This window comes from Phascolarctos cinereus, unplaced genomic scaffold (genome assembly GCF_003287225.1).
Source record: "Phascolarctos cinereus isolate Bilbo 61053 unplaced genomic scaffold, phaCin_HiC Scaffold_4;HRSCAF=312, whole genome shotgun sequence".
In the NCBI taxonomy this organism is placed as follows: domain Eukaryota; kingdom Metazoa; phylum Chordata; class Mammalia; order Diprotodontia; family Phascolarctidae; genus Phascolarctos; species Phascolarctos cinereus.
Window position 1 is genome coordinate 218,842,858 of NW_027555847.1, and position 25,907 is coordinate 218,868,764.

At 43.2% G+C, this 25,907-nt stretch overlaps 1 protein-coding gene across 4 annotated transcripts in view; it reads right to left on the reverse strand.

Annotated features, from left to right (window-relative positions):
- Window positions 1-2,246: 2,246 nt before the first annotated feature.
- MICALL2 (MICAL like 2) overlaps window positions 2,247-25,907 on the reverse strand; it is a 61,712-nt gene continuing 38,051 nt past the window's right edge. For 2 of the 4 annotated variants that reach the window (XM_020978703.2, XM_078152920.1), the window contains 11 exons: window positions 24,882-25,123; window positions 20,339-20,429; window positions 18,198-18,382; window positions 12,980-13,117; window positions 12,386-12,450; window positions 11,759-11,882; window positions 10,865-10,955; window positions 10,486-10,559; window positions 9,350-9,464; window positions 7,642-7,688; window positions 2,247-2,704 (listed from right to left, as the gene is read on the reverse strand). In XM_020978703.2, coding sequence (XP_020834362.1) covers window positions 2,613-2,704; window positions 7,642-7,688; window positions 9,350-9,464; window positions 10,486-10,559; window positions 10,865-10,955; window positions 11,759-11,882; window positions 12,386-12,450; window positions 12,980-13,117; window positions 18,198-18,382; window positions 20,339-20,429; window positions 24,882-25,123 — 1,264 coding nt within the window. In that variant the 3' untranslated portion in view covers window positions 2,247-2,612. The remainder of the gene's footprint in view (window positions 2,705-7,641; window positions 7,689-9,349; window positions 9,465-10,485; window positions 10,560-10,864; window positions 10,956-11,758; window positions 11,883-12,385; window positions 12,451-12,979; window positions 13,118-18,197; window positions 18,383-20,338; window positions 20,430-24,881; window positions 25,124-25,907) is intronic. The other 2 variants (XM_020978706.2, XM_020978704.2) reach the window with 2 other exon arrangements.

Below are 25,907 nucleotides of genomic sequence, written 5' to 3' on the forward strand. Positions count from 1 at the left end.
ACTTTTAAAATAAATTATATATACATACATACATATATACATGTGTATATATATAAATATCTCCTTTGATCCTCACAACAAAACCTGGGTGGTAGGTGCTGTTATCTGAATTTCACATGTGAGGAGAGAGAGACAGAGAAAAACACAAAGACAGAAAGGGACATAAAGATAGAGACACAAACAGAAACAGAGACAATGACACAGCGGCACAGAGACACAGACACAGACTGAGAGACAGCGAAAAAGAGATAGACAGACAGGGACCTAGGTTTGGCTCAGGCTACTTTATCGAGGCCATACAGGACCTCACTCAAACCATGAGGGCTTGGCCTTGGCCAGCCCTAGGGTTTGTGTCTTTGTGCACAGCTGAGCCAAGGGACAAATTAGAAGGGCACTGCCAGTATTTTTCCATCCAAACTTCCTTTGGTATATGTAAGAACTCTCCTATGAAGTGTGATTTGGGCTGGGTCAGGGATGGGTTAGTATGCAGCACGCTCCCAAACCCCTTTGATATCAGTGGGGCCCACGGCACACCTTAAAATGCAGGGAACAAGCTTAGAACTAGCTTTGCTGCTTCAGAACTAGCTGAAAATGGAAAAGGGCCATTAGTTTCTATTGCAGCAATGAAAATCATGCTGGGTTCAGAATTGGAGGAGCTAGGTTCAAATGCTCATTCTGCTACTTACAGTGTGACCTTTGGCAAGTCACTGAACCCCTTTGGGACTCCGTTTATCTCAATGGGAAAGAAGTCGCACCGGGTGGCCACAAGCTCTGATCCATTATGGTTTATGAAGTGTTGTATCATTTAATAAATATTTCTAGTCTTAAGTCTCTTGTAACTATTAGTTCCTTGAAATTAGAACCCTAAGGGGGCAGCTAGGTGGTGCAGTGGATAGAGCACTGGCCCTGAAGTTAGGAGGACCTGAGTTCAAATCTGGCCTCAGACCAAACACTTGACACTTACTAGCTGTGTGACCCTGGGCAAGTCACTTAATCCTGATTGCCTAAAAAAAAATAAAATTTTCTTAAAAAGGGAATTAGAACCCTAACAATGACTAGCTGGTCCACCGGACTAAAACACCCTTCACTGTACAGATGAGGAAACTGAGGCCAAAAAAAGTTAAGTGACTTGTCCAAGGTCACACAGATATGTAGCAAAGCCAGGTTCTCTGACTCCAAATCCAGCACTCTTAATATCCCACCTCTCTGTCTCCCCCTACTCTATCTAGATCACCAAAAGAAACCCAAACCTCTGACCTATAGGATCTCCGGACCTCCCCAGAAATGCCCTCCCTGAGTAACAATGTAATGGAAGGAGTGTGAGAATAGCATCTCTATCTTTTGTGGAACCAGAGCAGAAGATGGAGTCTTACTGTTAGCTCTTGCCCCTTCAACATGAACCTCGTCAAATCGGGCCTCAGGAATGCCTACCCCAGCAGACACATTTGCCTGTTCCCTCCCTTCTGAAAAAGAAATGAATGGAACTGTTATCCCCCCTTCCTCCCAAGTTGGCAGAAACTCTGAGAGCTGAATTTCCGTCCCAGCTGTCATAATCAACTCATTTCAGGTGCCTAGATGCTGCTGCTCCCTTTAGATGGACCCTGCTCTGTTTTCTCCCAGGATTTTCTGTTCTGGGTTTCATCCCTAAGCGGCTTCCAAGTCTTCCCGGAAGAAGACAGGGCATAAATCTTAAACAAATTAACTAATCTTGCAGGGGGTGGAGGATGGAACAGTAGGGAACGACTTGGGAAGGGATTGGTGAGCTCTATAACCCTGATCCCTCGGTGCCTCATTCCTCGGCAACAAGATGAAGGTAAATACCAGCATGGCTAAAAGCAGTTGTTCTCCTGGAGAGACCTCGGGGACTGTAAGTAGACCCTAGAACCCTCTTCCCTCCAAACAGTGCTAATTAATGCTACCATGGGAACCTGAAATCTTTCTGTTTTAACCTCGCATTTCTGCAATGCTTTCCCAAATGCTTTCTATAATATTTCTAAAACACCTTCACATACATCAAACAATGTGCCTCACTTGATCCTCATACTGACTCCAAATCCTCACAATCCCATAAAAACTTAGGAGCAGACAGGTTTGATGACTTTCCCAAGGGTATAGCATTAAGGTTCTAGGACTCAGATCTTCTGATTCATAGGGTTCATCCTGAATCAGCAATTGGCTAGAAGTCATGGGCATGACAGGGCAAAGAAGGGCAAGAAAGGGTGGAGAGAGAGAGAGAAGAAGCTGGATTTGGTTCAGTTGATTTTTATTATGATGATGCCATAGGAGAACTCACTTAAAGGCAAAAGGGTTTGGCCTCCTCTGGCCCTGGAGTCTCTGCTTCTATTTGAAGGCCAGGAGGTCTCTGCCTCCCCAGAGTAAACTGGCCAGAGGACTCCCCCTCCTAAGGAGTCAGTCTCTGTCACTTAATCCCTTCTTTCCCATTGTGGGAAGTGATGAGCTTGTCACCCTCTGACAAGTCCTGGATTCCACACCCCCTCTTGTCTTTTCACATCCCAGATAGTGGGTGAAGCTGCCAGGATGGATGGAGTTGGGGGATGGAGACAAAGAATCACCCCATCTGCTTTGGCCAGGTCCTTGGAGAGTGGGAGGCCTTACGCTGATGTTTTGCCCTTATTCTTTGGCTTCCAAATCTTGGATAAACGGGACTTGGTCTTCTTCTTCTCTGCTCCATCCTTCTGGAGGTCTGCAGGGAAGAGAGGGGAAACATAGTTGAGTCCTTGGCCAGCCAGACCCTCACCTACCCAGAGCAGAAATACACAAAGTAGGCAGTCGTCTAAGTATGTGCCCATTTCAGAGGATGGGTCCAATGTGCTCATGTTACAGATGAGGAAGAAAGACTGAGGCTTAATGAAGGGACACCAGAGTCATACAGATAGGATGTGAACCCGAGTCCTCTGGCCCCAAATCTGGTATTCCTTGCCTCGAGTTTTCCAGCCTCTGAACCTCAGCTAACACCATTCTCTCTAACTCCTTCCTCATCTGTAAAATAGGGATAGTAATAACACCTACATCCCAAGATTTTTGTGAGGATGAAAGAAGACAATAATTGTAAAGCACTTAGTGGCATGTCTAGTACATGGCAAGTATAATATAAATGTCAGCTATTTTTTTTTTGGAGGCAATCAGGGTTAAGTGACTTGCCCAGGGTCACGCAGCAGTAAGTGGCTATTAATGATTAATTTTAAATTATCCAAATCCTTCAAAGCCCAGTTTTTGGGGGTTTTTTTGGTGAGGCAATTGGGGTTAAATGACTTGCCCAGAATCACACAGCTAGGAACTACCATGTGTCTGAAACCAGATTTGAACACAAGAAGAAGGGTCTTACTGACTCCAGGCCCAGCTCCCTATCTAACATGCCACCTAACTGCTCTTCTAATGAGATTAATTAGAAGGGCTTTATGACCCACGAAGAGTTTGCGAATTCGATACAGTAATAGATTTGGAAATAATAAATAGAGAAGCAACTCTTTTTGAAAGATATCCTAATTCAGACCAGGAATGTACAAATAGAAAAGATAACTTCTAAAATCTCCTGATAAGATCTTTATTGATGGAACCCTAAATTATTTTGTTATAATTACTAGTGTGCTGAATTCAATCTGGGGCTATAGAATAGAAAGAAGACTATGTAGTAGGGGTTTAATAAGTGCTTGTTGATTGGTGATTTGCTGATTAACTGAGTTGGTTTTCTCAGTGGTTGGAGGGCTGTATCAGCAAGGCTGAAGGCAATTTGGATGCAAATGTTGGCTGGTTAGCTTCCCTCTGCTTCTGGGCCCCCGCTCACCAGACCTAATCTAAGCAAATGGTCCATCAAGTAAACCAGGAAAGAGTGTGTAGCCACAATGGTGACCTAGGGCTGAACCAACATGGCAGATCAAGGGAAAGGCACAGCCAACACTCTACTATCTTTGATCTCCTTCATCCCCATTTTCTCTAACAGGTTGCTCTCACCAATCTCTCTCTCTCTCTCTCTCTCTCTCTCTCTCTCTCTCTCTCTCTCTCTCTCTCTCTCTCTCTCTCTCTCTCTCTCTCTCTCTCTTTCTCTCTCTCTCTTTCTCTTTTTCTCTCCCTCCCTCCCTCTCCCTATCTTCTGTCTCCTTTCCTGCTGCCTACCAACATGGCCAAGTCTTCCTCCATCCTTAAAAAACCCTCACTAGAGCCTACCATGACTATCGGCTATCATCCCATATCTCTTCCTGCAAATTCTCTTACAAAAAGTATCTACCCTAAAGTCCTCCACTTTCTCTTCTTACTCTCTTCTAAACTCTCTGATAGCTGACTTTCATCCTCATCATTCAACTGAAACTGCTTTCTCCAAAGTTATCAATGATCTCTTAAAATTGCCAGATCTAATAGCCTCTTCTCTAGCTTAACCCTTCTTCTGCATTCAACACTTGTTCTCTCTCTGCTCATGGATACTTTCTCCTCTCTGTTCTCTGTTGGTTGTCTCCTACATGTCTGATTGTTCCTTCTCAGTCTCTTTTGCTAGGTCTTCATCTGTGTCATGCCTACTAACCATGGGGGTCCCTCAAAGTTCTATCCTGAACCTTCTTCTCTTTTCTCTTCAGGCTCTCTTACTTGCTGATCTCATCAGCTTGGGTTCAATTATCATCTCCATGCAGATAATTCCTAGATCTATTTATCTGCCCCTAGTTTCCATCCTGACCTCTAGACCCACATCACCAACTGTCTATTGGTCATTTCAAATTGATCGTCCCATAGGAATGCACAAAACAGAACTCATTATCTTTCCTTCAAAACCTCCCCCCTTGTGAACTTCCTTACTACTGTCAAGAGGACCACCATCCCATAGGTCACCCTCATTCTCAACCTTGGTGTCATCTTCAACTCCTCTCTCTTCCTCACCCCACAAATCCAATCAGTTGCCAATTTCTTTCTTCTCAACATTCCTCACATACGTGCCTTTCTTACCACTCATATCAACACCATCCTGGGTCAGCTTCTCATTGATTCTTGCCTAGACTATGGCAATAGCCTTCTAATTGGGTCCCTCCGCCTCAACTCTCCACCTATTCCAATCTCTCCTCTACTCAACGGCCAGAGCAATTTTCCTAAAGTGCAGGGCTAACCATGTCACCCCCTGTTCAATAAGCTGTCCCAGCAATCTATTACCTGCAAAATCAATTATAAAGTACTTGGTTTCGTGTTTAAAGCTCTTCACAACCTGATCCTTTCCTACCTTTTGCATCATCTTCTATTTCACTCCCCTCTACACTCTCCACCATACAGCCATACTGGTCTTCTTGCTATTTCTCACATATGACATTCTACCTCCTTTCTCCAGATCTTTGCACTAGCTATTCTCCATGCCTAGAATGCTCTCTCCCAAATTCAGACTCTTGGAATTCTTGGCTTCCTTTAAGACTCAGCCCAAGTACTGCCTACTCCAGGCCATTCCTGCTGGTGACATCCCTTCTAAGGCTTCGTTCCATCTACTCAGTATTTGTCTCATATGCTGATTTATGTATGTAGTTTTCCTCATTTGAATGTAAGCTCACTTCCTTAAAAATTAGAATAGAGCAATTGGAAGACAGTGACTTTATGAGAAATCAAGACACTGTAAAACAAATCCAAAAGAATGAAAAATTAGAAAACAATGTGAAATATCTCATTGGAAAAACAACTGACCTAGAAAATAGATCCATGAGAGAGAATTTAAAAATTATTGGACTATCTGAAAGCCATGATCAAAAAAAGAGCCTAGATGTCATCTTTCAAGAAATTATCTAGGAAAACTGCCCTGATATAGTAGAACCAGAGGGCAAAATAGAAATTGAAAGAATCCACAGATCCCCTCCTGAAAGAGATCCCCAAAGGAAAACTCCTAGGAATATTGTAGCCAAATTCCAGAGTTCCCAGGTCAAGGAGAAAATATTACAAGCTGCCAGAAGGAAACAATTCAAGTACTGTGGAAACACAATCAGGATAACACAAGATTTAGCAGCTTCTACATTAAAGGACCGCAGGACATGGAATATAATATTCCAGAGGGCAAAGGAGATAGGATTACAACCAACAATCAGCTACTGAGGAAAACTGAGTATAATCCTTCAGGGGAAAAAATGGTCATTCAGTGAAATAGAGGACTTTCAAGCATTCCTGATGAAAAGACCAGAGATAAACAGAAAATCTGACTTTCAAACACAGGACTCCAGTGGAACATGAAAAGGTAAACAGGAAAGAGAAATCATAAGAGACTTATTAAGGTTGAACTGTTTACATTCCTGCATGGAAAGATAATATTTGTAACTCATAAGAACTTTGTCAGTATTAGGGTAGTTGAAGGGAAAAAAATTGTATGTATGTATAGATAGATAGATAGAGGGCACAGGGTGAGTTGAAGATTAAGGGGTCATATCTGGAGAATAAAATTAAGGGATGAGAGAGGATGATACTCGGAGAAGAAAGGGAGAGGTAGAATGGGGTAAATTATCTCACAAAAAAAAAACAGAAAAGAAAAGTCTCTCACAGTGGAGGGGAAACAGGGGAAGGTGAGAGGGAATGAGGAAATCTTATTCTCATAGGATTTGGCTTAAGGAGAGAATAACATACACATTCAATTGGGTATGGAAATCTGTCTTACCCTACAGGAAAATAGGGGGAGAAGGGGACAAGAGAGCAGGGGGTGATAGAGAGGAGGGCAGATTGGGAAAGATGGTAATCAGAAGCAAATACTTCTGAGGAGGGACAGGGTCAAAAGAAAGAATAGAATAAATGGGAGGGCAGGATAGGATTAAGGGAAATAGAGTTAGTTTTTCACAACATGTCTACTATGGAAGTGTTTTGCATAACTGCACATGTACAACCTATATTGAGTTGCTTGCCTTTTCAATGAGGGTGGGTGGGGAGGGAGGAAGGGAGAAAATTTGGAACTCAAAGTTTTAAAAATACATGTTTAAAAAAAATGTTTTCAAGTGCAACTGGGAAATAAGAAATACAGGAAATGGGGTACAGAAGTCTATCCTGATCTTCAGGAAAATAGAAGGGGAAGGGGATAAGAGAAGGGAGGGGGGAGAGATAGAAGAGAAGGCAGACCAGGGGAAGGGGTATTCAGAATGCATGCCATCTTGGGGTGGGGGGAGGGGTGAGAAATTTGGAACTCAATAAACTTGTGAAAGTGAATATTGAAAACTAAAAATAAATAAATTTATATTTAAAAAAATAAATAAATAAAATAAAATGGGGATTTTTTTTAAAAAAAAAGAATGTAAGCTCCTTGAGGGCAGGGGCTGGTTTTTGCTTTTTTCTTTGTATCTCTAGCATTTAGCACAAGGTAAGTGCTTGATAAATGCTTGTTGATTGAATGATTGATAAAAGATAATGGTCTTGGGCAAGGATATGGCATAAGACATTCCAGTTTCATCAACATTCCCGTGGTTCACCTTAACTTACCCAACCTGATGACTGCTTCAGACTTCATTTCTTCCCACCCCTTAATTTGAAGTGATATGCTTAGTGGACTTTAAAGTGACCTCTGATTCACTCCCTCAGATCAGAGTTTGGACCTCCCTACTAACCCCAATCTTTTCCCAAGATTCCCAAGAATCTGCCCTCAGGCCCTGATGACTGCCTTCCTTCATAAGGGCAGGTATAGCTTACCTAGTTTCTGGATCATGTCCTGAATCACCTGGTCCTCCTCTTGCTCCCTGAAAAGAGAATGGAATGAGTTTATAAGGGCAGGTAACAGTCAATAGACAGGTTCCTACAATATCCTTATGTCTGGATATGGCTCTGACACCCAGGTACCCTCTATAAGACCCCACCACAACCAGGGAGGTAACTAGTCATATGCCCTTGCCCAGCCCACTGGACATTTGAGGCAGGAAGATGCCAGCTCCAGCCTTGGCATCTGCAACTGCTAGGAGCAGCCCTGGGCTGGACGATTAGAATTCGTTAACTATACTTGTCAGTTTTAAAAAGATAAAAGGAAATTAAACCAAAACAAACAGGAAACACAGACATACACACACATAAAATCTCCTCCAACAATGCATTTACTGGCAGAAGAAACTAGCAACTCACAAATGACCCCCTTGGCCATTCTAAGAGAGGTCGGGGGCCAAGTGGTGCATTTTCCTCACAGTTAGCGCAAATCGGCTGATGTATTAGCTGACTATGTTTTTAAAGGAGTCTATGGAGAAATATTAAAACCAGAAGAAAAAAATTTCACCAAATTAACCTCTCACCCTAGATTCCCCCCTCCCCTTTCCCAGGAGACAAGGAACTAGAATCCAGCCAAAACAGGGCCTCCTATCTTACAAAGAGGCCTGGAGAGTCCTTCCTCATGGAGGAAGGGTGAGAGAGAGGGGGGATCTTGGGAAGAGGCTGAGAACAACAAAGAGTCTACCCAGAAGAATGATTTCCTGTCCACACTCTTCCCTGCCCCCCACTCCAGACTGGCCTGGCTACTTCAGACAAGTAGTTTTTCTCAATCCCTTTCCCATGGCCTGTCAATGGGTCTGGTTCTGTCAGTCTCCCAGTTACCAAGGCTAGAAGCCTGGAAGTCTATCAGTGTGGTTCCTCCCTCGCCCTCACAACCAATCAGTCGCAAAGTCCCATCCTTTTCTTCTTTTTCAGCATCTGTCCACTGTACCCTTCCCCCCCATTATTTGTAATTTGCTGCTGGCCCTCACTTCCCTGCACCTGAACTATTCTTGCAATAGCCTTCAGCCTGGCTTGTTGTTTTTATAGTCCATCTAGCACACTGCGATCAGATCATCTTCTCTACCTTCCTTTATGTCACTCACCTGCTCGAAAGCATACAAAAGCTCCCTATTACCCTTCAGTTCAATCTAGCACTGCCCATTTGTATTATCTGGTTTGGATATCTACAACTATAGATATATACATACACTGATATGGGCAAGCTTTAAAGATTGCTCATTCACCTGCCTGTCATAATGTGTTGTGAGGAAAACAAGGTTTAAACATCACTTCTTACACCTAGCTTTGTTACCATGGGCAAGTCAATTAACCTTTCTGAACCTCAGTTTCCTCATCTGTATAATGGAAACATTGAATGTAGTATTTGCTTCACAGGGGTTTTATAAGGATCAGACGAAATAATGTAGATAAAAGGGGGTGGCATGAAGTAGTGGAAAGACCACTGACAACTTCGAACAATACCTCTGACATTCAGAAAGACCTGGATTCAAATCCAGCCTCAGACACTTACCAGCCGTGAAGAGCCAGGACAAGTCACTTAACCTGTCTACCTCAGTTTCCCCAACTATAAAGTGGATTGTCCAAGGCTCCCTTTTTGTTCTCATCCCCCTCCCTTTATCTACCTCAGCCATCACATCCTCACCTGATCCGATCCTCATCCAGACAGTCCACGATGTCACTGCGATCATTCACCGTATTCACATACTGTTCCAGAAGCTCCTGCTCCCTTTTCTTCTCCTTTGGTGTCTTCAGTTCCTCTGTAGGTTTAAAACAACAATGGTCCAGCCTGCCCTGCCGATTCTGTTTCCCAGGGTGAGCAAGCTAGCCCTTATCAAGTGGCTAGTCCCTACTTCTCCTGCAGGTGGCAGCATCTCTTCTTCTGTCTGATGGTAGCATGGATGCCAAGTAATTGGGAGTCCATGACAAGACAGCTTTCCAAAGCCACAGAATCCTATAATCTTAAGAGTTGGAAAGGACCCCAAAGGCCATCTAATTCAACCTCTACTGCTGGCAAGATTAAGACCTCTTGAATCAGGAGCTGAAGGTATTTTAAATGCTTTCAGCTAAGTAACAGAGACCTCAGAATGGTATAGAGGACAGAGCACAGGATAAGTCAATAAGCCATGTGACTTCATTCCTCTGGCCTCAGTTTCCTCACCTATAAAATAAGGGGTTTGGGATATACTCTTCAAGGTTCCTTCTGGCTTTAAATCTTATGACTTAGCTGCTAAGGTGAGAAAACTCCAGAAACCATGAGCAGGAAGTAGCCTAGAGATGTACAAGTGATAGGATAGCTATCTTTAAGTATTTCCAGGATTACCATATGGAAAAGGGATCAGACTTATTCTGCTTCTCAAAAATAGAACTAGTAGCAATGGGTAGAGGTTGTTTAGAGATAGACTTGGGCTTGATAGAAGGAAGAACTTCCTAAAGGAATGTGCCTCACCTAGAGGTACTGGGTTCTCCTTCACTGGGGGTCTTCAGGCAGACCCTGGATAACCACTTATCAATGGGTAGTGGAGACTGGTCTCCTGTCCAGTTGAATGGGTAGTAGATGGCCTTTAGGGTCCTTTCTCACAGGGTGTGGGACCTACAGCCTTGAGGCCACATGTGGCCCTCTAGGTCCTCAAGTACGGCCCTTTGACTGAATCCAAACTTCACAGAACAAATCTTTGTTGTTCCAGTAATGATTCCAGCATTTCATAGTGGGCACAGATATTCTTCTGCCTTTCTCTACTTGGGGTAGGGGGAGGCTAAGAGGCCTGGTCACCTACTTACCTGACTTTTCCAACAAGCGGCGAAGTTCATCAGCGATATCAAGCTGCATCTCCTCTAGACGCTGCTCCTTGGCCCTGGGAAAATCCAGCACTGAGCTCAGAGTGACCTGGGCCTTCCCTTTCCCACCCGACTAAGAGTTAAAGTCACTGGGGGATGCTGTTCTCTCACTGTTAAAAAAAAAAAAAGTCTTCCCCAACATCAGCCCAGCTCTGCCTCTCTCTTTCAGACGGGGAGTCTGGGGTGGGGGAGGTTTCCTGCTCAATCTCCAACCCCAAGGGCACAGAGCAGCAAGCAGAAGGTTATGTGCCCTCCCCCCAGTTCACATCAGCCATGAGGTGGGGGTGGGGGGTAGGAGACTAAGGATTCAACTCACACTCACTTGTACATCAGCTCCGACTCCTGCCTCAATAGCAGCTGTTTCTCGTGAATGAGTTTGAACCATTCTACCATGAGGGCATCTTCAGAGTCATCTAGACAACAAGAAGGGAGCATAGGTAGTCTTAGACCAACATATTCTGGGGTACCCTGAATACCAAAGGCAGGACTCCACTGGGAACTAGGTGCACGTGAGGCACCAAATGTTTCCACTGTTCCCTGTCCACCTTTGCCTCAAATAGGGTGAACCTCAATGAAGACTGCTCTTCCATACACCTAACTAAAACCAGATACCTAAACCCCTGGGTTTTAGGGTCCCTGCCTTGGCATAGTCCACAGGTGATGCAGAATAGAGCGCTCAGTCAAAGCAGCTTCTTCTAACCCACCTTGTCTAGGGGTCCTCTAAAGCTTCTGAGCAGCAGAAGCCCCTCCCCATGCCCAGACCTTTCTTTCCCTCAAGGGAAAGAGCCAGGGTTGAGCACCACTGAGATGGAGATTGCCAGGACCTGAAGCAGGGGATGTTTCAAGGTCGAAGGCAAGGGTGGGGAGAGGGAACCAGGGAGATCAAGCAAGAGTGCCTCGAGTAGCAAACACTGGCCCCCCAAACTACTAAGAGTAAACCCAAATAGAGTTAGAACCCAAAGCCTGGGTCACAAGTCAAAACAAGGGTAACTCAAAGAAGGTATGGGTCAGAATACCAGGCCAGTGGTCAGCCTGATGTTGAAAAACTGGGCCTCCCTTCTCCCTGCTACTGGGCCAGTCGGCTTCCTGGCAGGTAGGAGTGGTTAGCAGATAGCTCCAGCCAAGGAAACATACCTGGGAGCAGCCCATCCCTGACCCCCACCAACCTGATTCCACTCTCTCCCCACCGGAACTTGGAGCCCTCCCGCTAACTTACCTCCCTCGGCTTCCCGAAGCTTTCTCTCCAGGTCTATGCCTTTCAGTTCTAATAAGTCCAGCTCTTTCTCAATGTCCTGAATCTTCTTCTGAATCTCTTCCTCTGACATATAGTCAGGGTGGAGCTAAGAGGCAGGAACAGAGAGGAGGAAGGTGATTACAGGCAGAGATGGCATAGTATAATTAGAGTTGGTGTCAGGAAGACCTTGGTTCAAATCCTGCTTCTGACACTTGCTAGCTGAATGAGCCAGGGTAAGTCACTTAATCTCTCTAAGCCTCAGTTTACTCATCTATAAAAGAAGGAAGTTGAACTTGGTAGCCTACAAAGTGCTTTCCAGTTCCAAATCTACAAGCCTATGATCATTGCCCCCTCCACCCCCAAAATAACCACTAATCTCCTGAATAATACAATGCAGAGGGGATTCAATTTAATTTATCACACCTCTTTAAGTATCTACTATGTGGCCTCCCCTCATTCTTAATGTGAAAAAAAATAATGCCAAGCCAGTCCTTTCCCTGCAATGATGGTTCCTTCCATTTGCCCTTCCATTTTGCCCTTCCTTCTCTCTCCCTGCCATCCATCCCCCCAAACCTCCAATTCTCTTGCTATTTCTCTTTTCAAACACACCTTGACTGGAGATTTCACCTCCTTCTTCGGTGAGATGGAGAAGCTTGGTGGATTGCAGGGTCTTTCTGAAAAGGAAACAAAACCCACCAAACCCTTCAATAAAATGAGACTTGGCCTCTATCACTCCATCTCCTGATGCTGGGTATTCCAATGACTGTCCCTCATGCCTGGAATTCTCTCCCTCCTTATCTATATCTCCCGCCTTCTCCAGCTTCCTTCAACTCCCAGCAAGAATCCTCCAAAACTCACAGGGTTCAAATAGCCCCCTTGTAGCCTGGGTCACATTCATTCCCCTCCCCCCTCCCCTTAACCACTGCAATCTCTAATGTTCTTTGTATTGGGTCTGAGCCCAACAGGACCACAAAGATACCCCACGGGAATGTCACAAGGTTTCCATGCCTACGAATATTAAATGACTCATGAAACTTTCCTGACTCCTTGGGTTATTTCCCTTGGGGAAAAACCAAAGGGATAAGGGGGAGAAGGAAAGAAAAGAATTAGGAAGATTGATGAGGGGAAATGGAAGGAGGAAGGGTGGTATCCATCTGAGGGGGCTTGGCCCCCCACTCTGGGCAGGGAAAGCCTCAAGCTGACCTGGCTTGTTGAGCCGACTGGGCTTCTCTGGAGGGATGGACTCTTCCCACTTCTGCTCAGGCTTCATCCAGTTGTCAGAAACATCCAGGTTGGGGGGTATCAAGAGTTTCTTCCGACCTGTTGGTAAAGCATTTGGAGCTACATAGGGAAGGAAGGAAGAGAAAGACAGGGAGTGATGAGAGCCAGGTGGATTTGCAGTCCTGTTTAGGGCCATATTAACCTCAGCCCCGATTTCCAAAACAAATCTTAATCCACAGGATTAAGTGCACACCGGAATTCATCTTCATTCTTCAACCACATACATTTTTTTTAAACCTTATTCTCTTAGTTCTAACTCCCAACCCACCGCAAACCTAAATCACAGACCTCTAGGAGTAGAGTTGAAAAGAACTCTGAACCCCAAGACTTAGGGTTTGTTGAACTGAATAGAATTTTTTTCAGTAGTGGGGATGGGTTTGTATTTTACCATCCATACTCTCACCTAGTCTCCACACCCCTAAGTTAAGCAGCAGACATCATGAGAACTTTGCTGTGAAAACCAGTCATGAGAACAGAGTTTGGATCTCGGTTCTGACACTGACAACCTGTGTGAACATGGTCAAGTCCCTTAATCTTTCTAGTCTTCATTTTCTTCATCTGCAAAATAAAAAAAGTCAAACTAGATGGTCTCCAAGGTTCCTCCCACATCTAGATTCAATGATCCAATTACCCTAGAAATAGAAACACTCAGGAAGATTAAACTGGGCCCAAAACAACTGAGCCAGGGCTCAAAGCTGGGAAGCAGAGAGGCTGGTGAGGAGGAAGGCATGGTAAAATAAATGAATGAATGAAATAAGCAAATAAATAAATGGGTGTACAAATAAATAATTAAATAAACAAATGAATGATTGAATCGATAAATAAGTGAATAAATGCCAGATAGATAAATAACAGCAGCTCAGATCTCAAATCACTTGATAGTTTAAAAATCACTTTCACAACAACTCTTATTATTTCTTTTTTACAGAAAAGGACACTAAGCTAAGTTCAAATCCAGCCTTATATCAAACGCTTGACACTTACTAGCTGTGTGACCCTGGGCAAGTCATTTAACCCCAATTGCCTAAAATAAATAAATAAATAAAATAAATTTTTAAAAATAGAAAAAAAGAAAAGGACATTAAGACTCAATGTTAGAGCTGGAATGGACCCCCTCATTTTACAGATGAGGAAAATGAGGCTCAGAGACTTGCCCAAGGTCACAAAGCTGGTAAGTGGTAGAACTGGGATGTGATCCTACTTCTTGATTCCAATAATAATGACAATAATACCTAACATTTATATAGCACTTACTATGTGCCAGGAACTAGGCTAAGTGCTTCATAATTATTATCTCATTTGATCCTCACAATAACCCTGGGAGGTAGATGCTATTATTATCCCTATTTTACAAATGAGGAAATGGAGGAAAACAGAGCTTAAATGACTTGCCCAAGGTCTCACAACTCATACCTGTGGCTGAATTTGAACACAGGTCTTCCTGCCTCCAAGCCTGGTGTTTTATCCACTGGGACTCAAGTTCCAACACTCTATCCCCAATGACACATTACCTCTAACATAAAATGACTTGCCTGATTACACAACTATGTTGGAGCTGTCGCTCAAATTCAGGCAGTTTACTCCAAGGTAAGCACTCTTTCCACTATACCATGCTGCCTCTCATCTCAGGGAACAAAGAATGTTCTCATATTTGAGAAGCAGAGCTAGGAGAAAGGAAGACTGCCATAAAATCCGTGGCAGCTCCCCAAAGTCAACCTCTTTGTTCAGTCATTTCAGTTGTGTCTGACTCTTCCTGACCCCATTTGGGATTTTCTGGGCAAAGAAACTGGAATAGTTTGCCATTTCCTTCTTCCAGCTCATTTTACAAATGAGGAAACTAAGGCAGGTAGGGTTAAGTGACTTTCCCAGGGTCACACAGCTAGCAAGTGTCTGAGGCCAGATTTGAACTCAGGAAGATGAGTCTTTCTGCCTCTAGGTTCAGAGCTCTATTCACTGCACCACCTAGCTGCCTAGAAGAAAGGAAGACTGCCATAAAACCTGTGACAGCTCCCAAAAGTCACCCTCTACCACCCCAAATACTAAGGCTCATATTCTCCCGGAAGGTCAATATCTACATGTTTCTCCCATGCCTTAATTTAGGATCATCCTATATGGAGATTTTTCACAAGTCATCAAAGTTAGACCTGAAAGCCCAGCCTAAAGAAGTCAGTGAGATCCTTAAAAAGAAAACTAAATCAGGGGGAAAGGCCATGAGGAAAGACACAAAGCAGAAATATCAGTCCCAGCCAGAAGCCTCCCACACTTCTCTGCATGGCTTCATTAAGGAAGGCTTCAAATGAAAAGCATACCACACACAGAAATACACGTGCACACACATAAGAACACACGCAGAAACACAACACATAAGAATTTAGGCATTGCAAAACATGCACACATAAAGGAGCACACAGTACATAAAGATACACACACACAAACATATATACATTGAAACATACACACATGTAAGGATGCAAAGACAGAAATGAATGATTGAATTGAAAAAGCATAGAAAAATACATGTGGAGGGTTGGAACTCCTTTTTTTTTAATTAGCTGCTCAAATAGTTTCATTCCAGCATTATATATAATTTAAAAAAAAAACAAAAGAAGACAAAATTAGAAACAATCTAAATGTCTAGAAAGAGGGGAAAGGTCCAATAAATTATGGTATGTTAATATAATGGAATACTGTGATACAATTAAGATGAGGAAGTATGAGAAATCAGAGAATTGGGGAAAGACAACAATGAAATAATACAAAGTGGAAAAAAGTAAAACCAAAAGAATGGAGTTTATAATAACTACGATTGCAGAATAAAAGGTACAGAGGAAAAGGGGCTAACTTCGATGTCAGAGGACTCGGGTTCACAGCGTCTACTTACTACCTATTTGACCGAGGGAAAATCACTTTACATTCCCTGGCCTTCGTTTCCCAATTTGTAAAATGAGGGGGTTGGACCACAAATAGCCTCGGAGGCCTCTTGCAGCCCTAAGTCTATGCTCTCATGAAAAATGAATGAGAATGAATGGACAAAGAATCTTGATGGATACTTACAGGAAGGAACTAGTAAAGTCTTACGATACATGAGGCATCTAAAACAATTCAAATTTAAATAGTTATTAAGCAAGTTTACTGGCTCATAGACCCATGTCCTAAAAGTCTTAATGTTGGCTGCAAATTATTAAAACTGCACTAAGATTTTTGGGACACCCTGTATAAACTGAGGCAGCTAAGTGGCCCAGTGGGGCCTAGAGTCAGGAAGACTGATCTTCCTGAGTTCGAATCAGGCCTCAGACACTTACTAGTTATGTGACCCTGGGCAAGTCACTTAACCCTGTTTGCCTCAGTTTTCTCATCTGTAAAATGAGCTGGAGAAGGAAATGGCAAACCACTTCACTATCTTTGTCAAGAAAACCCCAAATGGGGTGACAAAGAGTTGAACACAACTGAAAACAACTGAACAACAAGAAGTATAAACAAAGAAACTTGCTTAATAATTTTTTACATTTAAACTAATTAATTTAAGCTTTAAAGGCTTAAAACTTCACTAAGACTTTTAGGATGCTTGGATTGTTGCTTAATGTTAAGGTTTCTAATAAATTATTTAATTTTTTAAAGTAGTCATTGCTGAATGTTAATTCTTATTCCACTATTTTCATGAAAATATTTATGTTATTTATTCAAATTCTAAAAACTACATGTGGAAAGACTCCATGTCTCCAACACACACACGACACACAAAAGAAATCTCACTCACATATAGCAATGAAAACATATTCACCAACATTAGAGGACAGAAAAAATATTCTAATGAGGGAGCATACACCCATTTATTACAAATGAAAACAGCTCTTGTTCCTTCTAGAAAATGCCTTTTCCCTTTAGTCACACCTGAGTTTTTCAAAATTAAGAAATAACCTAAGACTCCAGTAACGTAAGCTGCCCTCCACAAGCCAGGGCCTGCCCCAGCTCTCAGGGCTTCCCCGACTTTCCCCACGCCAGGCAGAAGAGCACACAAGCCCAGAGAAAATGCAACTTAAGGAAAGGCCTGTGTCAAACAGCCCTGTAAGGGAATGCCTGAGGCCAGAGACTTTTCGCTAAGCCAGGACATTTCAAGTTCTGTTTAATCATGAGTGGTCCTTGATCATACCCACTTGCCATGAGTTGTTACAGAAATAAGACACTTAACAAATCCTTGTTGAGCTATACAACCTAGAGTTTTTACAGTACAGGGAATGGGTTTGCCCTGAGCCATCCACACCTTCTCACCCAGTCCCCCCCAAGGATAGATGACACAGCTTTGTGAGATACTCGGTTAGGGTTAAGGTTCTAAGTCCATGCAACCAGTATGACCTTGGACATGTCACTTAACTCTCTGGACCTGTTTCCTCATCTGTGAAATCTGTGAAATTGAAGAACATGGTCCCTAAGGCCCCTTTCAGCACTAAATCTATATAATTCTATGATCTTTATAACCAATTCCTTAATGATTAAAAATACCTTTCCTTCTCTAGTCCTTTCCCTACCAAACTACCTTGTATTTAAATAATAATAATTAACGGTTACATAGCACCTACTACATGTCAGGAACTATGCTAAGTGCTTTACAATTATCACCTCATTTGATCCTCACAACAACCCTGGGAGATAGGTGTTATTATTATCCCCATTTTAAAGATGAGGAAAATGAGGCAAACAAGGTTAAGTGACTTGCCCAGGATCACACAGTTAGTAAATGTCTGAGACCAGATTTGAATTCAGGCCTGACTCCAGGCCATCGCTCTATCCACTATACCACCCAGCCACCTAGCTAGAAGGGTTTTGTAGGCTAGGCAATGGGGATGCTGAGCAAGGCAGTGAATATGCCTTTAGCAGGACAGGGATCATTGGCAGGGTCAACAGTAAGTAATGGCCTAAACTACCGGAGGAGAGGGCAAAAGAAATAGCATCCTTCTACACTCCCCTCCAGAAGATGCTGTAGCCCGGACCCCAGCAATGACAGACTAAATGATAATACCTGTGACCACCAAAGCCTGTCCTGGCTCCAGCCACGGCCAGGAGGAAGATGGTACTTGTTGAGACGATGCCCACAACCATTTGTTCCCCCTCTAATTCCAGGGAAAACTCTTAGGATACTTACTTGTGGGGCCAGGGAGTGGGCCCTGGCTATTACTGGAAAAGCTGCTGGCTGAAGCAGGGGTTTTGTCCTTCAGGACCGGGCTCAGGGTAATCCGTATACCTCCTAAGGAATTTTCCAAAGGCTTCTTGGGAATGGCCAGCCCCTTGGTCTCTATTAAAGCTACTTTCTGCTTTAGTTCTGGAACCCTGGTAGGATGAGATGAGATGAGTGTAGGAAAGAACAGATATATGTTCCCCCACCTTCTCCTATGATTCTCATTCTCTCTCTGTCTCTCTGTCCATCTGTCTATCTGTCTCTCTCTCTCTCTCATACATGCATACACACACACACACACACACACATACACACATACACACACACACAGCCCTGACCCTCCCACCTACCTAGGAATACACCTCACTTTTCAATAGACCCATTCTCAAACCACTGTGTGCAAATTAAAATTTTCTAATTTGATCATGTTGCAAATGCTCCACAAACCTGCTGCTTAAAGTATGGGAGACGAATCCTGAGTAAAACGGAGAATTGTTTTTTAACATGAATAAATGTTCCCTGATGTATTTGCTTTGTAAGTCTGGAATTTTGAATTAAGGTACTAGGTATTCCTAAAGTGGAGCTGTTCTGAAGCACCTTGGTCCAATTATTACTATTAATAATAATAATAATATTTATATGGCATTTTGAGTATTTACAAAGCTCAAGTACCTTTACAAACCATGTAACATATATTACATATATGTATATAATGTGTATACATATACATGTGCATACACATACATATACTATGTATATATACACACATACATATTTTTTCACCTGTTTTATCCATACTACAATCCTAGGAGGTAGGTGCTATTATCATCCCATTTTACAGGGGGACACTGAGGCTGAAAGTGAAAGGTTAATAAGTTTCTGAGTCTTCCTGACTCCAAATCCCCACACTCCATCTATGTTGCCACCCAGATGCCAAGTTGGCTCCCCACCCCCTATTGGATCTGCTCTTTACTCAAAAGAAAAGAACTTTGTTCTGTATCCTAGAGTTGTGTTTTCCCCCTCTACTCATTTTTTTTTTTAGGCAATTGGGGTTAAGTGACTTGCCCAGGGTCACACAGCTAGTGAGTGTCAAGTATTTGGTCTGAGGTCAGATTTGAACTCAGGTCCTCCTGACTTCAGGGCTGGTACTCTATCCACTACACCAAATAGCTGCCCCTCTACTCGTTCTCTTTTTTCCTTCCATTCCTTACACACACACACACACACACACACACACATACACCTCCATAAGGCTTTGAGCATTTGTAAAGCTCAAATACTTCTGCAAACCATGTAACATCTATTACATACACACACACACACACACACACCCCTCCATAAGGCTTTGAGCATTTGTGAAGCTCAAGTACTTTTACAAACCATGTAACGTCTATTACATATACACACACATAAAACACACACACACACAGATATATACACTCATTTTTAGCCCATTTTATCCATACTACAAACTCAGACTGGGCCTACTGATCCTGTCCTGCAGGCCTCTCCCTAGCAAAAACATATGCCCTATAGACCCCAGCTCAGACATGCACACACAAGTATACAAAGAGTATGGGTAGGTAGGTATACACACATACACAGGTAAACACAAGTGTGCATACAGATAAACATACGTGTATACACAAGTATATAGATTGATACACAGTTAACCTCCAGATGTGCATAGAGCTGGGTGTATCTTGCATGCAGTAGGCACTGAATGAATTGTGTGTGCTTGTGTATTGGGCATATCAGGTCACGTGTTATATATGTGTCTACTTGTACATACGTGCATGCCAATATGTGCCTTGTGTTGGACCAGTAAATCAATATGCATGTATATAACTGCGTACACTAACTTTGCACAGATGGAATTACAGACATGTACATACATACATGCATGGACATGTATCCATACACAAATAAACATACTAATAAGTAGACTCCCGTGCACTCATATACAGGTAAACATGGGTCACACACATACATGCGCTGACATTCATACGTACAAAGGTACACATGTCCCCTATGTACAGGTGTGAGCAGAGCTCACTTGGTCATATAGTTTGGAGTTTCTGCTCCTGGCACTGCCCTGAGTTACTCACTTGTCCACTGAAGATATTTTCTCCACGGGCTTTAGTTTAGATCGCCAACCTGCAGGACCGTCCTGGTTTTCAACAGAGCTGGGACCCTTATCTAGGAGCAAGAACATCGAATGAAAACATTTGGAAGGGCTGAGTACTTGGGGCCCCTCCCCTGAGTCTCTACTATAGAAAGGGATCTTCATTCAGGACTTAGAACCCCAGGGGAGCAGCTCATGACCAGTCCAGCTCCACTTTACAGAATTCAAGATGGCCACAGTTGCCATCCTGGGCCTGTTTCCTTCTCTGTAAACTGAGAAGCTGCACTAGCTGCTCTAGAAGGCCCCTCACATCTCTAACATCCTGTGATTCTCTAGAACTGTCTTGCTCTCCCTGGGAAAGAAAATAGTATTAATAGTTAACATGTATACAGCACCGAATATGTGCCAGATCATCTGATCCTCACAATAACCCTAGGAGATGGCGTTATTCTGTTCCCCATTTTACAGATAAGGAAAATGAGCCAAACACAGGTTAAGTGACTTGCCCAGGGTCACAGGGCTAATCAGGCCAGATTTGAACTCAGGTCTTCCTGAGGTCCAGCACTTCAACCACTGCATCAAATCCAAAGATGCTGTGTACCCAATACAGCCCTCTCATCTTACAGCTAAAGAAACCGAGGCATAATGAGATAAAGTGACTTGCCCAAGGGTTACACAGTGCATCCTCAGCAGAGCTAGGACAAGAATCCAGATCACTAGATATCTAATCCAGAAAGGCCTCCCCAAGTTGTCACATCTACTCCCCTATCTCAATGGTCTCTACTGAGCTCAGGCTGTTTGCTATAACTGTGAGGGAACATCCCAGTTAAAGTGGAAAAAGCTGGTTTGGAAGAAGAGGGTGTAGACCAGCCCTACGTCCATACACATCTTCAATATGCTCCTATCTCCTTTTTCCCCTGCCCTCCTCTTCCCTCATACCTTCTTATTTACCTCTGCTTCCTAGAATTCTCACTAGCAGTGCCCCAACATTTCTCCTCCAAGATCAAAACAGACCTATATGTTTTTTCAAACCTTCAGGACCTTGCCACCTAAACTAATAAATTAATATTCAAGTTCAAGTGTTAAGTGACCCATAAAGGCATCTCTCCTGAGATATTTGGGGGCAGCTAGGTGACACAGAACACCAGGACTGGAGTTTGGAAGACTCATCTTTGTGAGTTCAAATCTGGCCTCGATACTTATTAGCTGTGTGACCCTGAGCAAGTCATTTTTTTTGCCTCAATTTCCTCATCTGTAAAATGAGCTAGAGAAGGAAATGGGAAACCACTTCAGTATCTTTGCCAAGAAAACCTCAAATGGGGTCAGGAAGAGTCCGACATGACTGAAACAACAATGGGAGATAATTTACATTTTAACAGGGGCTCCTGGAAAAGATTAAGAATAACTAGCATTATACTATTTTCACTTTTTTTGTTTTTTGCTTTTTCTTTCTTGTGGTTTTTTTTCCTTTTTGTTCTGATTCTTCTTTCACAACATGATTAATGTGGAAATATGTTTAATATGATTGTACATGTATAACCTATATCAGATTGCTTACAGTCTTGGGGAGGGGGAGGGAAGGAAGGGAGGGAGAAAAAAATTTGGAACTCAAAATCTTATAAAAGTGAATGTTGAAAACTACATTTACACGTAACTGGAAAAAAGAATTGGGAAATAATTGGGAAATGGTGGGGGGTGGGTGGAGGGAAGGGGAGAATAGTTAACATTTATGTGGGGTATCCTAAAAATCTTAGTGCAGATCTAAGCTACTGAAGCTTTCAAGCACACTAAAAATTTTGGTAAGCACCACATAGCTCTTCAAGGTTTGCAAAGTCCTTTATATAGATCAGCAGAGTAATAGCTAACAGTGAAATTTCATGAATCATGACAGGCCAGTGGGGAAGATATTCATGGCGGAAAGGGGTCCTTCCAGGAGTCCCTCAAATCACACCATGTATGTGGCTAGCTATACTTTACCCACTTCGGCACTCATTCTGCCGATTTGACTCCCCACTAAAGTCATCTGTGCAAAGGCAGGATAGGAGGTTTATAGAGCACTCCACTTTGTGCCTCTGGCTAGCTACATGTCATTCTGAGCACACCTCAGTCAGTCAGTCAATTAACATTTATTAAGTGCCTACTAAGTGCCAGGGGCCATGCTAAGCACAGAGAATTAAAAAAAAAAAAAGGCAAAAGAAGTCCCTTCTCTCAAGTTGCTCACAGTAGCCTATGCTAACTTAGTAAGTTGAAAAGGAAATAAATTCCAGATTTTGCTGACCCCGGTATAATAATGTGGAGAAAGGGGATACTGGGAAGTAGTCTAACATTACAACACAATGAAAACATACCTTGTCAAAGGAAATGAGGTTAGTATGAGGGTTTTCTTTTTATTGGTCAGGTTTTTGTTTTGTTATTTTTTGATGAATAGTCCACAGTGACTCATCTCTTTTTTTTTCTTTTAATTTTTAGGCAATTGGGGTTAAGTGACTTGCCCAGGGTCACATAGCTAGTAAGCGTCAAGTGTTTGCTCTGAGGTGGAATTTGAACTCAGGTCCCCCTGACTTCAGGGCTGGTGCTCTATCTACTGTGCCCTATGATGACTCATCTTTACCTGGATGTGCTGCTATTAATTCCAATTCAGCAGATCCAAAATTAAAATCTTTTTGTGTGTGCAGAACTTGGTGCCATGAAAATCTGAATTCAAATTCTACCTTGGACTCTTACTAGTTGTGTGACCTGGGTGTCACTTAACCTTCTACCTCAGTTTCCTCATTTATAAAATGAGAATAATAATTCCCACGTCCCAGGGTTATTGTAGGGACCCAATGAAGTAACATTTGTAAAGTACTTTGTTGATCTTAAAGTGCTATATAAATGTAAGTCATAATAATAATAATAATTATTATTATTATTAACTTTCTCCCTTTACTTCCTAACTTTATTTACCATTTCAGCTCTCATCCTCAATCCATCTGACTTTTCACTCTTTTATCACTCATCATGTCCCATCAAGCAACAGTCCAGTCTTGTCGACAACCTCGTCAGCGTCGATTACCTCAGCCCCTTCCTTTCACCCTCACCACTGCCATCACAGTTCAGGTCTTCCCATCTTTTCTCCACTGGACCATAGTCACTGCCTCCTCCCTGGTCTCTCTGTCACCAGGCTATTCCCCTCTCTGATACATCCTTTTTAGACTGATAAGTAAGTAATCTTCCTAATGCACAGACCATTAGATCATAAATTAAGAGCTGGCTGGGACCTTAGAAGTCAATGAGTCCAGCTTTCCTATCTGCAAGCTGAGGCAATTAAAGCCCAGAAAGGTTAATTACTTTGTCCAAGTTCACACAGGTAACAAAGTAGCAGAGTCAGCCAAATTCAGCAGGGTTCCCACTACCCCATGATTTGGCTCAGAGGGAATTAAATGGCTTGTTACCCTTTTTGAAATATCTAGCGTCAGAGCCAGGAGTAAGTTTCCTGAATCCAAGTCCAACACTGTTTCCAGTGGAAAATCGATCTTCTGAACTGTCTCCACGCCTTTGCCCTGGCCAGCCCCCCTTCCTGCAGTGCAGTGCCTCCTCATCTCTACCTCAAAGAGTCCTTTACTTCCTTCAGAATATACTTCTATGTGAAGCCTTGCCTGATTCCCTCCCCGCCTCAGGAAACTCCCTAATTATTTTGTAGTCATTTCAGTCACGTCCAACTCTTCCTGACTCCATTTGGCATAGATACCAGAGTTGCAAACCATTTCCTTCTCCAGCTCATTTTACAGATGAGGAAACTGAGGCAAACAGGGTGAAAAGACTTGCCCATAGTCACAGCTAGTAAGCGTCTGAGGCTGGATTTGAACTCAGGAAGATGAATCTTTACACTGATTCTGCATATGCTTGTACATGTACATGTTATGTTCCCTGATGACATAGTAGACCCTGGACAGCAGAGACTTACATTTTTTTTCTTTGGATTCCTAGCAACTGACACATAGTAGGTGCTTAATAAATGCCTGTTAATTGACTGACCAATTGATCAATTAATCTTGGGCAAAGCCAGCTGTTACATTCTGTGGGTTTACAGAGAGGTTCTGTGTACAGATCATTAAAGGGAGGGGACAGGTGGGACTTGTGGGTGCGGCTGGCTCACCCCTGGACATATTCCTTGTTTGTGGGCCCAGAGGCTTTGCTGTTTGCTCTTCCGTTAGCACAGCCAGAGGAGTGGTAGTGGGTGTGTCCTTGTGGTGGGGGCAGTGTTTGTTCATGCCTATGTTTCTCTCCTTCAGGGGGATGGCCAATCTGTACTCAAGGTACAGTGCTGTGGCCCAGGGCCAGTGAAAGCTGTGCCCCGGAAGAACATTCTCTGAATCACCCCTATAGGGACTGCAGGAGTGGGACCCTGGCCATCAGAGATGGAGGGACCCTGCAGTAATATTTCAAAACAGAAGAATGAATGGAGTCAAATAATATTGTGAGAGAATAGTATTTCAGAGCAACCTCATAAAAGAGGGAGGGGAGGGCAGATGAGAGAGCCTCACCGGCTACCACTGAGGTGTCAGCCTTCTGTCTGGTGTTTGTGAGCTCACCGCCTGGACGAGAGAAGGCAGGGCTCTTCCTTGCTCTCTGGGGTGATGCTGGTGCAGAAACCTTGCTCTGGGATGAGAGTGCTGTCACTACGCCAGGCTGGGAAGATGCAGGCTCCAGCTTTGTCCTGGGGGCCCCTCTCGGCCCTTCAGCTTTGGGATCTGGTGTCAGAACACGGGAAGGGGTAGGAGATGACCTGGCGGAAACAATAAGGCAGGGAGGGAGTCACAGGAAAGGTCTCCAGGCCCCGTCAGGTCCTTCTCCCAGGGAGGGACGAATCATTCTCTCAAAGTCTTTTATTGTCAGCCAGTCCTCCAGGACCCACACTCATGGAAGGAAGCCATAGATGATGAAACTACAAATCAAAGGCTTGAACTGGTTCTCTGCTGCTCTGGGGAGGAGCTTTGATGTGATTCAGGTGATTACTTTGCCAATTATAATTGGGGTAAGTTGATGTATTCATTTGGGTCTGGACCCCTCAGCACACACCAAGTGGTGGTTTCAGGTAGAGGCCCAGAAACAGGCCGGGGGGCAAGCAGGGAGAAGCCAACTTGGGGTTAAAAGCATACCATGATAATCCACATATGGAAAATCCACATGCAAATAACCAAGAGCTGGCTGCAACTGAGGGGATGTTTATTGAGCGTTCACATGGATGAATGAATGAACTTTTAAAGCTCTGTTTGAGTTACTATTTGTACTTAATAAAAATTGTATTTCTAAAAAAAAAAAGAAAGAAAACCTCTACACACACAGATATACCACCTGACAAGGCTGGCCAAGCCTGTCAGCAAGTAAGATTACCTAGGGACACCATCCTTTGGGGGTCTAAACAGTCCAAGCTTAAGGGGTGGGGAGGATAAGATAGGAACCAAACATATCTTAGCCTTCTCAGGTTAGATACTTTTTGTTTCTTAATTTGCCCTCTTTCAAAATGCCAATCTTCCCTTCTTCTCACCTGAAGGACAAAAGCATTAGGG